The 14,762-nt window shown below is 40.8% G+C and overlaps 1 protein-coding gene and 1 pseudogene across 3 annotated transcripts in view; one reads left to right on the top strand and one right to left on the bottom strand.

The window, feature by feature from the left end:
- Positions 1-14,762, top strand: part of LOC145248986 (uncharacterized) — a 150,242-nt gene that overhangs the window by 116,010 nt on the left and 19,470 nt on the right. The window contains exon 14 of one of the 3 annotated variants that reach the window (XM_080110825.1): positions 12,859-13,011. The exons of the other annotated variants lie outside the window; for them this stretch is intronic. Coding sequence (XP_079966951.1) covers positions 12,859-12,934 — 76 coding nt within the window. The 3' untranslated portion in view covers positions 12,935-13,011. Of the gene's footprint in view, positions 1-12,858; positions 13,012-14,762 lie in introns of those variants that run through there. 3 annotated transcript variants of the gene reach the window in all.
- LOC145249253 (U2 spliceosomal RNA) lies at positions 12,020-12,200 on the bottom strand (annotated as a pseudogene).

Below are 14,762 nucleotides of genomic sequence, written 5' to 3'. Positions count from 1 at the left end.
CAGTATGCTGTAAGACTTTAAATGGACCTTGGTATGTTGGTATCAGTGGTCTCTCTACTGTATCATTCCGTACGAAGACATATTCGCAATCCTGCAGCTGGTGAGGGACGTGGACGGTTGGTGATGATGGTTGCCTGGGTGGTGAGTACTGGAGTTGGGACATTTTACGGCGTAGCTCTTGAGTGAAAGGACTTGCCGAAGTAAGGTTGGGCGTGGTATCCTCGAAGTATTGGCCGGGTAGAGAAAATGTCGTGCTGAAGACTACTTCTGCTGGGGAACAACCTAGGTCCTCTTTCAGTGAGTTTCGGATTGACAAGAGGATCAGAGGTAGTTCGTCCACCCAGTTGTTGGTGGGGTGTCTTGTGGTCAGAGAAGCCTTCAGTGTCCGGTGAAATCTTTCCACGAGGCCGTTGGCGCAAGGGTGATAGGCTGTAGTCTTGATGTGCTTGACGCCAAGTAGTTGGGTAAACTCCTGGAAGAGTAGGGACTGAAACTGTGCACCACGGTCTGTGGTGATGATGCCGGGCACACCAAATACTGCAATCCACTCTTGAAGGATGTCCTTTGCTACTGTGTTAGCCGAGGTGTCTCTGATGGGAACTGCCACCGGCCACCTGGAGAAACGGTCCACAACAGTGAGGAGGTGCTGGTAATTCTGGCACATTGGAAAAGGCCCGACTATGTCGATATGAATATGACTGAAGCGAGCGTCGGGATTGCTAAATGTGCCTGGTGGGGATCTTGTGTGTCTGTGTACTTTGCATTTTTGGCACTCAAGACATGTTGACACCCAATTCCGGATGTCGGAGTTCATATTCGGCCACACAAAGCGGTCAGTGATAAGTTTTACTGTGGCCCATTTGCTGGGGTGTTACATCCCGTGGAGATGGTTGAAGATCTGCCTCCGGAGTGCTGGAGGTATGTAAGGTCTGGGATGGCTCAGTTTGGTGTCACAGTAAATGGTTCTGCTACTGAAGGGGGCCGGGAATTCCTTTAACTGCAGGGATGTGTTTGCCAACACATCTGGGAGGGTTGCATCGGAGTCCTGTGCCTCTGCTATCCGGTCCTGGCTGAGCGGGCTGTCTTCCATGGCGTCGATGTTGGACCTGGACAAGGCATCAGTAACAGTGTTATTTCTGCCTTTGACATATTGAATGTCAGAGGTAAACTGGGATATGTAGTCCAGGTGCCTGATCTCACGGGCAGAATATTTGTTCGAGTTGTTAGACAGAGAAGTTGTCAGGGGTTTATGGTCCGTTAAAACAGTAAAACTGCGGCCCTCGAGTAGGTGGCGAAAGTGTTTGATAGCGAGGTAAATTGCTAGAAGCTCTTTGGAGAAAGTGCTATATCTCGACTGAGCTGGTGAAAGTTTAGTGGAGAAGAAGGCTATAGGTTTGCATTGGTCTTCACTCTCCTGTTCCACGACAGCTCCTACTCCAGTATCTGAGGCATCTGTAGTGAGATATATGTGCGTCCGGGTGTCCTCGTTCAGGTGTGCCAACTTTGTGAAGTTTGCTAAAGCAACTTTTGCTGCGTAAAAAGCTTTTACTTGTTCCCCCTCCAGAGTGATGGATTTGTTTTTTCTCTGGAGGAAGTTTGTCAGGGGGGTGAGGAGGTCTGAGCATTTTGGGATGAAACGTTGGTAAAAGTTTACCATGCCCAAGAAACGTCGTAGTTGTTTTATGGATGTTGGAATGGGAAAATCCCGTATCGCTTCTATTTTCACCGGAAGTGGCGTGATCCTATGAGCATCGGTGTGGTGTCCTAGGAAGTCTATGTGCTGTGCTTCGAATTCGCACTTGTCTGGGTTGATTCGGAGTCCATAGTGTTTCAGACAGTGAAACACTTCTTCCAGGTGTTTTGCGTGGGTCTCCACATCTCTGCTGGCCACCAAGATGTCGTCTATGTAGGCGTAGACGTATGGCAGGCCACGAAGAACCTCGTCCATAAGCCTTTGAAAAGTCTGGGCTGCATTACGTAGTCCAAAGGGCATTTTTAAGAATTCGAACAGTCCGAAAGGGGTTGTAACGGCTGTCTTATGTATGTCCTCTGGGGCAACTGGTACCTGGTAAATATGCCATTGTCAGGTCAATCTTCGAAAAGATACGAGCCCCCTGTAGGCCTGATGCGAAATCGTGAATGTGTGGAACTGGATACCGGTCGGGCACTGTGGACGCATTTAGTTTTCGGTAGTCCACGCAGACTCTGAACTCTCCATCAGGCTTGGGTACCAAATGTAGTGGCGATGCGTATGGACTGTGTGAGGGACGGATGGTGTTGTCCGCCAACATCTCTTCAAAGGCCTTCTTGGCATATGCCAGCTTGTGTGTGGGGGGGAGGGGAGTCACCGTGGCTGTGCGAATGCGGGTTGTCCAGTGGTCTTTATGTGGTGCTGGGTCTGATGTTCTCCTGCGTCGGTAGGCTTGATAGGCTGAGTGATGTCCTTGTACCGGCACAGGATTTCCGCGTAGCGTGGGTCGTGTTGTGTTGCTACGCTAATCCCGGTTGTGTTGCAACTTGATGGGGTCCCTATAACCTTGAGAGATGTGGTGTTGTCGGATAGGGTCCTTGTCTTCATGTGGACGGTCAAGTTGTAGTGTGCCAGGAAATCGGCACCAAGCAAGGGGGTTTTGACATTTGCCACAATGAACGACCACTTAAAGTCACGCCTAAGGTTAATATTTAATGTAAGTTTCTTTAATGGAACCGTTTGCTGCCCGAAGTTGAAATGGGGCGGGTCTTAGGTTTGACTTGTTGGTGGGTGGTACGACGCTGATGGCTGCACCGGTGTCGACTAAAAATCTTAGGCCGTTGTTATGGTCCCACACATAAAAAAGACGACTATACGTGTGTGTACCAGCAGGGGTCGTCGCCACTGCCTGCTCGTTTATTCGTTTCCCCGTGTCCTTTGGCGTGTACAGGGAGGTTGACACTTGCGAGCTTGGTCCCCAAAACGTTGATGGTACCAGCATTCGTTGGGGTTATAGCTCCGTCTCTGGCTCGAACTGCGGGTACGGCTTCTATAATGTGTGCGTGGGGCTGGACTTCAACCACGAGCGTGGGTGTCTGGGATTCGTTGCCTCTGAAGTAAGGTGAGTTTCAGTTCTTGGAGTTCGGCTCTCATCTGAGCCATCTCCTCTTCGAGGCGCCATGCAAGGTTTTGAGGGCTGTTATCGCCTTGGTGATCTCTTCGGTGAGTCCTTTCCACTTAGTGGTCGCTTTCGTGGGTGTCGTCCACTTGGTGGACTCTTTCATGGCCCCGGGAATAGACTTTGTCTGCTGACTCGGCCAACACTTCCAGGGGAGTTTCTATAGGAACCAGGGCCAACACTTGAGTGATGTTCGAGGGCAACCGATCCATCCATGGGCCTCGGAGAATAGGCTCGGCCATGGTGTTGTTTCCGAGGCGACTCTTCATAAGCCGCAAGAGCTGGGATGGAGTTCTGTCGCCGAGAGACACATGAGAGAACAGGTCTCTGATAAGATCTTCATCTGAGCGGCCGGTGCGTACGGGAGGTGTTCGGGTGTATTCATCAGGATGTCCTCCACTTCTTCCATGACGGCTGCAGGTAGGACCTGTACCACTGCGGCATATTTGGTGTCCTGGCGTGTGACTCTCCTGGATGCGAAAATCGCCTCAAGTTGAATAAACCAACTCCTGGTGTTCACGGGGCTATATGGCGGTAGTTGAAAGAAGGGAGTTGATGAGTTGACTTCGGGTTCTTCGGTGCCTTCCGCCATCTTCTGTGTCAGTTGTTTGCGCGTATCGAAAGTCGCATCGAGTTCGTCTGTATTTTTAGCAATCTTCTCTGCCAGCTGTTTTTGCCTATGTTGAGTATCACGTCGGGGTCACCACTTGTTGCGGGGGCCGGTCGTCCGGAGACAATCGACCCAACAACTAACAAAATAGACACAGGCAAAAGGTAAACAGCATAAAGGCAAAGAAGAATGACAGACACAGGTTGTTTGGTTAAAGACGAGGGTTCGCCTTTTGTTTTGTATAAAGGAAGCAAAAATCGTTTAATCTGGGTGCTGGTCGCCTGGAAGGTCGCACGTCACTGGAGGCAAGGTCTGGATGTCCGGACTGGTATTCTGGACGTAGTGTGGTTCAGAGGGTGCTCGCTGGGTATGGAATGGTCAGCTGGGCGTCAGAGCGATCCGGAACGCATGGTGGACACTGAGAGCTCGGGGGGTCAGTGTTAAGGAACGGACGACTCTGAGAACGGAGGGATCAGTGTTTAGTAACGGACGACACTGAGAACGGAGGGATCAGTGTTTAAGAACGGACGACCGGTAGGGAGCCAGATTGCGGACCAGAGGAACAACGTGCGAGCGAGATAGTGGACCAGAGGTGCAAGGCGCAAGTGAGGTAGCGGGCCAGAGGTGCAAGGCGCAAGCGAGGTTGCAGGCGGGAGATGCAGGTGCAGTGCAGGAAGCTGAAGCTGCAGGCAGGAGGTGCAGGAAGCTGAGGCTGCAGGCAGGAGGTGCAGGAAGCTGCCGGCAGGAGGTGCTAAGAGAGTAAATAAAGTGGTAGGTCTTTCGTAGGAACCTAGCCCTGAAAAGGGCTCTTTTAATTACTGCTGTTGCTGCATCGGCGCTGGTTCTGGAGTGGTTATGAGGAGGGCTAACAGAGTAAACAAAGTGGTAGGACTTTCGTAGGAACCTAGCCCTGAAAAGTGCTCTTTGAATTACTGCTGTTGCTGCATCGGCGCTGGTTCTGGTTCTGGAGTGGTTCCTGACCGTTGCTACTACCGCATGAGATCCTTCGGCAAGTGAGTGGATCTCCAAATTCGGGGACTCGTAGCTCCCTAACCGGCTTGACTTTTTTGGCCGAGAGGCGCTTTTTTTGTGGAGACAAGGTGTTACAAGTGACGTCGCTTTTGGAAAATGAATAAATGAAGGTCATTAATTCCAGACAAAATTTTTACAAATCAAACTTAGTTTAGAAGTTTGAGAATTGTATTTTAATTCATTCCATCTGAAACAAAAAGACAATCATTTAGCTTTTAATCGTAAAAGATTAATTTTTATGTGTATTTCCTTTAACAGCGAGGATGCTGGGGAAAGGAGACATAAGTAGGTCAGCTGGCCTTGCCTTTTAGGTGTGGCTATTCGTCCACTCTCCTTTCTTTTCTTCTGTCGCTCATGCTAGAAATGACGCATATTTGTTTTATTGTATATAAAATGGTGGAGTGGGGGAAAGAGGAAAAGGTAGTTTTTCTTGCCCCCACGACAGTGTATTATATATACAATATTTGCTACTACACCAGTGGTAGAAACTTGCAATGACACAAGCAACCAAGAAAAGAAGTTGTTTGGAAGAAATAGCTTACCTTGCAGATATATAATATGTGTGTGTATATATATATATATATATATATATATATATATATATATATATATATATATATATAAAATCAATTTATCAGATGTTTTACCTTGCAGAGTATTTAATTTTGGTCTCCAGAAAATGTCGGGTAATCAGGAGAGAATACACATCATTTCTCAGCGTATCTCTCCCTGTAGACTTGAGAAGTGCTCGTCTGAGCTCCAGTCTATAGCCCCCTCTCGTCAAACTTTCACAAGAAACACCTTTCTAGCTGAAAACACTATCAATAATTTCCCCCACTCTTTATCTGTGCCTAAACCAAAATGTAGATCCCATGAACAAAGCTTCTTTCTTAGAACTGCACACCTGTGGAACACTCTTCAGTTTGCCTGCTTTCCAGCTGATTACAATATGATCGTCTTCAAGTCCAACTATTTTGTTTTATATATAGTTGTTTCACAATTGCATAATCTAATCTCACAATAAAAAACAAAACAAAACGATTGAGTACTGTTGCCACATCTGGACAGGAACTGCTAGAAGCAGTTTATCCTACCTTGACAGAGTTCAAAATAGACTTTGTAGCCTAGTGGGGGATGTTCTTTTTCGCTTCCTTGCAACCTCTTTCCCACAGAAGAGACGTTGCGAGCCTGTCTCTGCTCTATCGTTATTTTCATGGCAAGTGCTCGCCTGAGATCCAATCTCTGGTGCCCCCTGTCCTGACTTTCATGAAAAACACTCGTCTAGCTGAAACCATTATCAATAATTTCCTCCACTCTTTATTTGAGCCTAAACTTGAATGTAGATTCCATGAAGAAAGTTTTTTTCTTAGAACTGCACACCTGTGGAACTCTCTTTCATTTGCCTGCTTTCCAATATGGTCATCTTCAAGTCCAACGTAAACAAGTTTTTAAGTAATCCAATTTACAAAATTTCCAGATTTTCAATACATCTGGGAATGTTCCAGTGCATGAATCTGCCATTGGTAACCACTTGCTCAGTATATCTGTTCTAACAATTACTCAATAAGTGGTTCTCGATTTAAAAATGTTAGGTCAAACCTTAATTTCGATATTCTTGAGACAACTGTCATTAACATTCAACTTTCTGTTAGTTTTTATTGGTGTCGTTTCTGACGTTTCTCTTTTGAAGGGGGTCAGATGAAAAGGGCTTCAAGAGATTTTATTATTTTTGCTCATTACAATTTTTTTTCAAACTCGTTTTCATTGATAAATTATATATTCTTCAGCTAATTCTATCCTTTTATTCTACCAAATATAAATATGTATTAGTAGCTTGGATGCCTGGTGTTGCCCGGGTGTTTGGAGGTGTGTGTTGAGCAAAAAAAAAGTGGTAGTAGGCACGCAGGCTCTAACCCGTGACGCGAAGGCGGAAAAGAAAGTGGAAGAAAATCGGTCTTACCATGAAGCGACCGGAAGTTCGGAACATTAAAATTAGGCAGAGTCAATCCAATCGATATGATGACTTGCAAAAATGGCTTGCAAAACATCGACCCCCTCCTTGTAGAAAATTGTCCAGTTGAGCATGAAGAAATTAATGTTTCTGGCCAATTTTTCTATATTTGTCGTCAGAGACGTTGAGCTTCAAAATGATACTGATCTCATGAAAAGCCGTCCCCTCTGTCAAAAGTTTTAGGCAGACATACATACATACATTTAAACACAGGTGAGATTTATATTATAGACTAGCGGGGGTACCCGGCGTTGCCCGGGTGTTTGGAGGTGTGTGTGGAAACTCCGGGGGGGGGGGGGTAAAAAAAAATAAGTATGAGGATCGAACCTGAACCGTTGAGGCAAAGTTGTAAATTAAAGTGTGAAAAAAAAAAAACGTACAACGTTAATCATTGCCCCACCGCGAGATTCTAACGGAAACACGTTAGAATTTATTTAATTACTTGGATTTGACAGGTGCTCGTTTTAATGAGTTAACGAGGTCAAGTTTGACTGCAGGATAGTATTTACTGCTGAACGCTTTTTTTTTCCCCCCAAGATGTTATAGGAAAAAGACTAACCCACATGCGCCGAGCGACAAATGTTGAATATTTATCTTCCCGAAATCGAGCAAATTAAATAGACAGGCAAGCTTCGTTGTTAACTCTGAGATATTACGATTTATATGTGATATAAAAAGTTTTAAAAAGTTGTGAACCGACTGACCGCTTCTCTGAAAGAAGCCTTTTGTAGACATACAGAAAAAGCGAACACACATACATACATTTTTGCTTTTATATATAGATAGACTAGCGTGGGTGCCTGGCATTGCCATGTGTTTGGAGGTGTGTTGAGCAAAAAAAAAAAGTGGTATTAGGCAAGCAGGCTCGAACCACGAAGGAGGAAAGGAATGTGAATAAAAAATGTAATGTCTTTGTTGCTGCATCCATTGCCAAATTGGAAGTGGCGAAGGTTTAAATTAAGGCTAGTCAATCGAAAAGAGGGGATAATTTTCAAAAATATCGGCAAAAAAAGTGATTCCTCACTGTAAAAAAGTGCCCAGTCGAGGGTGAAGGAATTAATGTTTTTACTCAATTTTTTGAAATTCATCGTCCGAAGGGTCAAGCTTTAAAACGATAAAAATCTTGTGAAAATTTTTCGCCTCTGGCAAAAGTTTTAGACAGATATACATCCATCCATACGTACATACATTTAAACAAACAGGTGAGATTTATATGATAGATGTTGATTCATAAATAATTTTTTCTTATGTTGATACAATTTTGAAATGGTTTTTGGTTATTCCAAACAGCTAAAATTTTGGTTTACTAGTTTGAATTTTATTAAAAGTTTTTTCTATTTGTCAAAGTTGTTTTATACTTATAATTTTATCACACTTAATATGGAATGATTGAAGCTGCATATTTGACATGTGATGTTGTGGAAGTTTGAACAAGGAAATGCAGAGATGGAGGAAGATATCTAGCATATGTGGCAAAATTTAATAACAGATCGACAAAAAATCGGTTCACAATGTTTTGTTCTGGACATTCCTGAGTGCCCATCAGACATCGATGAAGATGCTTTAAACGTGTTAGTGAAGAATGATTCTCACTTAAGAACTCGTGAATTGGCAGAAAAACTAATAATTCACAGCTCATCATATGTTGCCACTTATTAAAGATGTGTAAATATAACAGACTAGGACTGTTTCGCATTCCCAAGTGATAAAAAAAAAGATAGATTGTCTTTCCATCACAACAAATCATCTTTTAAGACAACGAAATGAGCCTTTTCTTTATCATGTTGTAACAAGTGATTAAAAATCTGATTTGTATGACAATATTTAACGCAAAGGTAATGGATTGATAAAAGTAAATCCTCACAATTAACTCTGAAATCTTTGGAAGAAAAATTTTATTGTGTGTGAAATTGTATTGTCTAGCACGAGTTTTTCGGTTGCAACTAAACACAAAAAAGCAAACTTGTATATTGTGTAATCTGAAAGAAAAACGTCACACATTTGTCGATAGGTAAATGGTTGTCCTCCTCCATTTCAATGCAAGACCACATGCTACAAAAGTGGTTAACAAGAATAAAATATTTTGCAACCACCATATTCCCTTGACCTTGCCTTCACCATTTTAAGGTCTTTACAAAAATGCATTTCAAAACCGAAAATTTATTGAAGGCAAACAGGTGGAAGAAGCACATTTCAAACTTTTTTTAATCAAAACTGTCTTCATAAAAAAGAAAAAGTAATTGAAAACAATAGCAATATACAAGTTGTTAATTTTGTTTGTATAATAAATTGAATTAAAGATCATCAAACAGAAATTATTTGAGTCAATCCAATATATGACTAGCTGTACCAACATAATGTAGTCTGCGATTCATAATTTTTTTTTTTACATAGGGGTAACCACTTATCAAGGCCTGGGGTCCACTCAAGGATAAGGGTTATTGAGTGTACAGTAGTCAATGGGATAATATAGTAATCATTAGTAGTGGAAATTTGGTAAATTGGATTACTTAAGGGGATGGTTCATCAAGAATTTGTTTATGTTGGACTTGGAGACAACCATATTGTAGTGTCACATTCGCTGTTGGGTATGTATACAATTAATACATACGAACTCGGGAAGGACCGATCAGCGAATGCGCTAAGCTATGGTTCTCCCTTCTAGAATCCAAAGCGCGCTGAGGTTAGATGGAATAATGTTTCCATTGTGATATTTTATATTTATATATATCAAATAACAAAGAGAAGAAAAAAAAACAAACGGCGGATTATATTTTAATTCCAAAATCACGGGTGCATCACGCGCGATTCTTCTTATATTATTAAATATAGTAAAGTATGGAGAGGGAGATTCTCTTGGTTGTTTTTTTTTTTTATATAAAAAATGAAATGTCACATTACTCATTTATATATATATATGCCAATTCAATATATTGATGCTGAAATAATAATCAATCATTTTTTTTTTATTTGTGTTCATAGTGCATCCGCACTTCATGATATAGAAAAGAGAAAATATCTGCAAAACGTTCTAGATCTCTTCCAAGAATCATATTGGTTGCTTTCTCTCTTTTTTTTTTTTTACGTAATTAAAACCCCCGCTATGAAAAATTCTTTTTCATACTTGTCGTATCGCCTTCCGCGTTAAAAGAAAAATGCCTGTCTTTACCTTAGGTTTTCCAGGTTCATATTCCTCTTTCTTTTTTTGTTTTTTTTTTTATCTTGATGGGGTTAAATCGGTAATTCCTCTTTTTTTCTAATTCCCACGTGGTGCGCTGCATCTATCCCATTTTCAATCTTCGCGGCAACTGACTCTTTTTTCTTTCTGTTTTTTTTCTTTTGCCGCCTTAGTTATCTCTTTTGGTCCTCGCTCCTGCTGATATTCTTTCTCTACGTTCTCTCTCTCTCTCTCTTGTCAACGTGCCATTTCGACGGGTTTGTTTGCCTTTTTTCGTACGGGCCCGTCACATTAGTCAGATGGAAAACAGGCAAACAGAAGAGAGTTCCACAAGTGTGCAGTTCTAAGAAGCTTTATCTATGGAATCTATGTTTAGGTTTAGACACAGATAAAGAGTGGGGAAAATTATTGATAGTGTTTACAGCTAAACGAGTGTTTCTCGTGAATGTTTGATGAGGGGGGACCAAGATTAGAGCTCAGATGAGCATTTGCCGTGGAAATAACAATAAAGTAGACAGGCTCGCAATGTCTCTTTTGTGGGAAAAACGTTGCAGTGAAGAGAAAAGTACATCCCCCACTAAGCTGTGAAGTTCATTTTGAACTCTGTTAAGGCAGGATACGCTGCTTCTAGCACTCATCCTGCCCAGATGTGGCAACAGTATTCCATCCTTGGACGTACTTGGCTTTTATATAGATAGAGAATTGCATCAGCAGTGAGATATCTACTGGAGCGGTAGAAGGATCTAACCATTATTTTATTTATTATTTTTTTTTTAATTACATTTTCACCCCAAACAAGGCAAATTTCCACTTTGGTGTAGGGGGCTACTATCCGGGGCAACAACTACTGGGGTACTATGTAGGGATTTGGGCAGCAAGATGTCGGTTCACGTTACACTTGAACTTCTGCACGTCAGTACTGTTGGGGAAGCAGGGACCTGGAATGGAATTCCAGAGTCTAGCGGTTCTGGGGAAGAAACTATTGGAGTAAAAAGATCTTTTACATCTAGGGATCTCTACAGAGTGGGGGTGGGATTTAGCAGCCTGTCGGGTTTGTCGAGGGTGCTCACGTAGTGGGGGCACAAGTGATTGCAGTTCGTCAGAGCATTCACCACTAAAGTACTTGTAGAAAAGGCAGAGGGATGCAACATTTCGTCGATGGGACAGAGGCTGAAGCTTAGATGCCAGTTCAGGGCCTATCAGGTTTGCGACTCTTTTGAACCTTGTCAAGGAGCGAGAGACTAGTAGCAGATGCACCAGCCCAGATGTGGCAGCAATACTCCATACATGGGCGAATGGTGGCCTTATAGAGGTACAGGATACTTTCGGGTGTTAGTAGTTTTCTAGCATGGTAGAGAGAGCCCACCTTTCTTGCAGCGGCCCTGGCAATGCCTTCAATGTAATTGTTCCAACTCATGTTTCCTGTGAACGTTAGGCCAAGGAGTTTGAAAGATGGACTCTCAGATAAAGAGTCGTTGGCCATTGCTATGGGTGGTAGAGAGGGTTTCTTGTAATTATTGAATGAAACTAGTTTAGTCTTGGCAGCATTGAACGCGACCAACCACTTTTGTCCCCATTCCACCACAGATTGGAGGTCTTCCTCTAGTGTTTCTGCCATTTCTTTAGAAATGTGTTCATTCGTCTTCCTGTCGTGCCTGCCATAGAGTATAGTGTTTTAGTTTAAATATTTTACTTTGAAAGAATTGTGTAAATCCCGAACAGATGACAGAAGGGAGATCAAAATGTAAGGAAGAAAAATTGGCATTTAAAAAAAATAGGAATTATCTCCCTTGTATTTTGCCCGTTCATATGCTTATTTGAATTATGAATTTTAAGCACCGACCAAAAAGATGCTTTTTTCTTTTCTGTAACACCGAATTTTAAAACTTTTACTTCTAGTTGAATCATAACAAAAAAGAATATGCACGTTTCTAACTTTTCTACCACAGATCTCAAAGAAAATTGTTTTCCTATTGAAAAAATTATTTACAAAATGTTCCTATTTACTTGCCTTCACACGAGTGCAGAGTTAGACATAAGGTCAGTTTTTAATGTGGGGAAAATGCAGCTCCCCAAAAAGGGGCACTCTGGATAGGAACAAAAATAAAAATTGCCTCAGTCTAGAAAGATTTCTCCTCCACTGATCGATGACAGAAAAGGTGAAGTGTATTATCAGAAAGATACTACACTTTGCTCCCAGCCAAAAGGCCAAGAAACAAAATGTTTCTAATAAAAAATGTGCATATAACAAAACCTACTTGTAAATAAAATTATGTTTTTGTAATTTTGACATTAAACTTATAAGCAGATAAAGATGGTTTAGGACAAGTATTTGTTAATGTTGAATTCGAAGACTGTCATGCTGTAGTCTATAGGGAAGCAATCCTATGGTAATTATAGAATTAAATTTTTATTTAAAAAAAAACTCATTGGAGTTGACCAGAATGAATAAGAACTTCTGTGTTCTCCCGTTTCCAGCCATGATATTCGATATTCAACAGTTTAAATACTTTTAAAGTGTGACAAAGTAATCCATTCCTTTTCTTCAACTCTTAAGAAAGATTGTAAATGATTGATTTGTTTACAAAGAAATCGAAATGCACTGTAGTGGATTTAATTTTTCAAGTGTTTTATATAGAATTTTTATCATTTAATTTTATTTTATACTCTTGCTGTTTTTTAATAAATAATTGATTCATACTAAATTGAATAAAGTGAGAGTAATGTAGACACGAGAAACACAGATACATTAGAATTGTTCACACAATTTTATTAATATAGAAATAATCAAATTCTATGATTGTATGGAATATTGATGTGTAAATGGAAGTTGAATTTCTTTTGGTTTTTTTAATGTTTTTTGTTTATTATTTTTTAGGAGGGAAAAATTAAAGGAATATTTTGATTGTAAGACACCAAATTCTGCAAACAATATTTCCATGGAAAGACTTTAGTAATTGAGGATGTTGGAAAGAGGATGAATACCATTCTAAATGTGAAATCCGATCGTAAATAAAGACAAATGCATCAATCTGATATCTTTTGTCATCATTAGTAGTAGTGATAATAATGCTACTACTATTAATATTAAACACTAATAGGCTCTAAAAGTATTGACCAGAATTGTATCAAATTTGGCAGAAAGCTTCGGGTATTCAAAATTATAAAACGAATTTGAGAAAAATAAACTTTCATATGCAAGATTTAGGATTTAATCAAAGTATCAATCCTTTGGCTTTGAATGAAAAGATTCTTAATAAACTTCTGCAGCTTTATGCAAAGTTGCATTGTACCAAAAAGACCAGCAACAAAACTGAATAATTGAATGGTGTGGACATTCTGCCGTATCCAGTCTACGAGTTAACAATTGCTCCCTCTGACTATAAAATATCAATGAAGCATTTTATGAAAGATCGTTAATTTTATCTTTATTTTGAAGAGTAGTTGTTTTTGAATAAATAATTATATAATAAATCATTCATTTCGATATGATGGTACACAATCTTTTCCCTTGTACTACTCTTGTTTTACTATTGCTCAAGCAAAATACTAATAGCCCTCAATACATTCTAGTCTAAAATTTACATTTTTGGCAAGCAACAATTGAAACTGTTACATAAAACGACTGCATAGATTTTTTTTATTCAAAAATGAAAGCTAAAAATACAGGGTGGAATGATAAAATTGTCGCAATAGAAAAAATGACATGATTCCATTTCTGTTTGATGAAAACCAATTTCTTTTTGCTGACCATCTACTAATTGGCCAGTTGTGTACAAGTCCCAAGAGCAATATGAGCCTTCTATCATGTTTGAAAGTGGCACAATGTTCAACAAGCGAGATCAGAGATGCACCACTTTACAATTCATGCCCTGTACCGATCAAAGTTTATGACAACAGGACCATTGCCAGCACCCTCAAAATGCATCACTAGATTGCCACGAATAACAGGGATGTGCCCATAGTGATAAAAACAAAGTCTCCAGCCACAGTTATAATCTTTGGTGTGGTTTAAAGTGAAGTACACATCATGCCACCTCATATTTTCGAAGTCAGCTTGAAAGTCAACACCAAAGTGTACCTGGATGTGCTGAAGAGTGTGTTGATCCACTGGTGAAATCAGATGGCCGCTGGAAGACTCTGGCTGTGGCATCAGAACTCTTCACCAGCCCACAAGTCCAAAGAGACCCAGGCTTGGCTTCAGAAGGTGTGCTACGATATTGTACCCTTCTCTCACTGGCCCTCTCCTTCTCCCCAGACCTGAACCCGCTGGACTACTTCGTTTGGTCACACATCGAGAGCATCACCAACATGACCTTCCACAACACCAAAGCCAGCCTGAGCATTGCCATTCGCTGAGTATTCACCAAGCTCCTGCCGGCACTTGTGGAAAAGATATGCTCTCAGTTCCAGATCCGTTTCGATGTGGTGATTGTGGCTGAAGGCGACTACATTAAATAGATGTCAGCTCTACTACATAATCAAGGTACCTGAATTGAATTTTTCAATAAAAGTTTTAAAATAAAGCTGTTTTTTTTTGTTTTTTTTAGGGCGACACTTATCATTGCATCCTGTAGCAAAGGACAAGAAGATGTGTAATTTGAGAGAATATATATTTTATTCAATGTATAATAAATTTTAAAATCTGTAAGGAGGAAAAGTAAGCAAATACATATATGCATATCTTTAAAAAAAAATTATATGTACAGTGACACACATAAGTATTGGATGTTATTTTCTGTTATAATTCGAGTTTATGCTCACCATTTTGCCTCATATTTG

This window comes from Euprymna scolopes, chromosome 27 (genome assembly GCF_053919585.1).
Source record: "Euprymna scolopes isolate OS-2025 chromosome 27, ASM5391958v1, whole genome shotgun sequence".
Taxonomy (NCBI): Eukaryota; Metazoa; Mollusca; class Cephalopoda; order Sepiida; family Sepiolidae; genus Euprymna; species Euprymna scolopes.
Note: the sequence above shows the minus strand (reverse complement) of the source record. Positions and strands in the feature narration are given on the sequence as shown.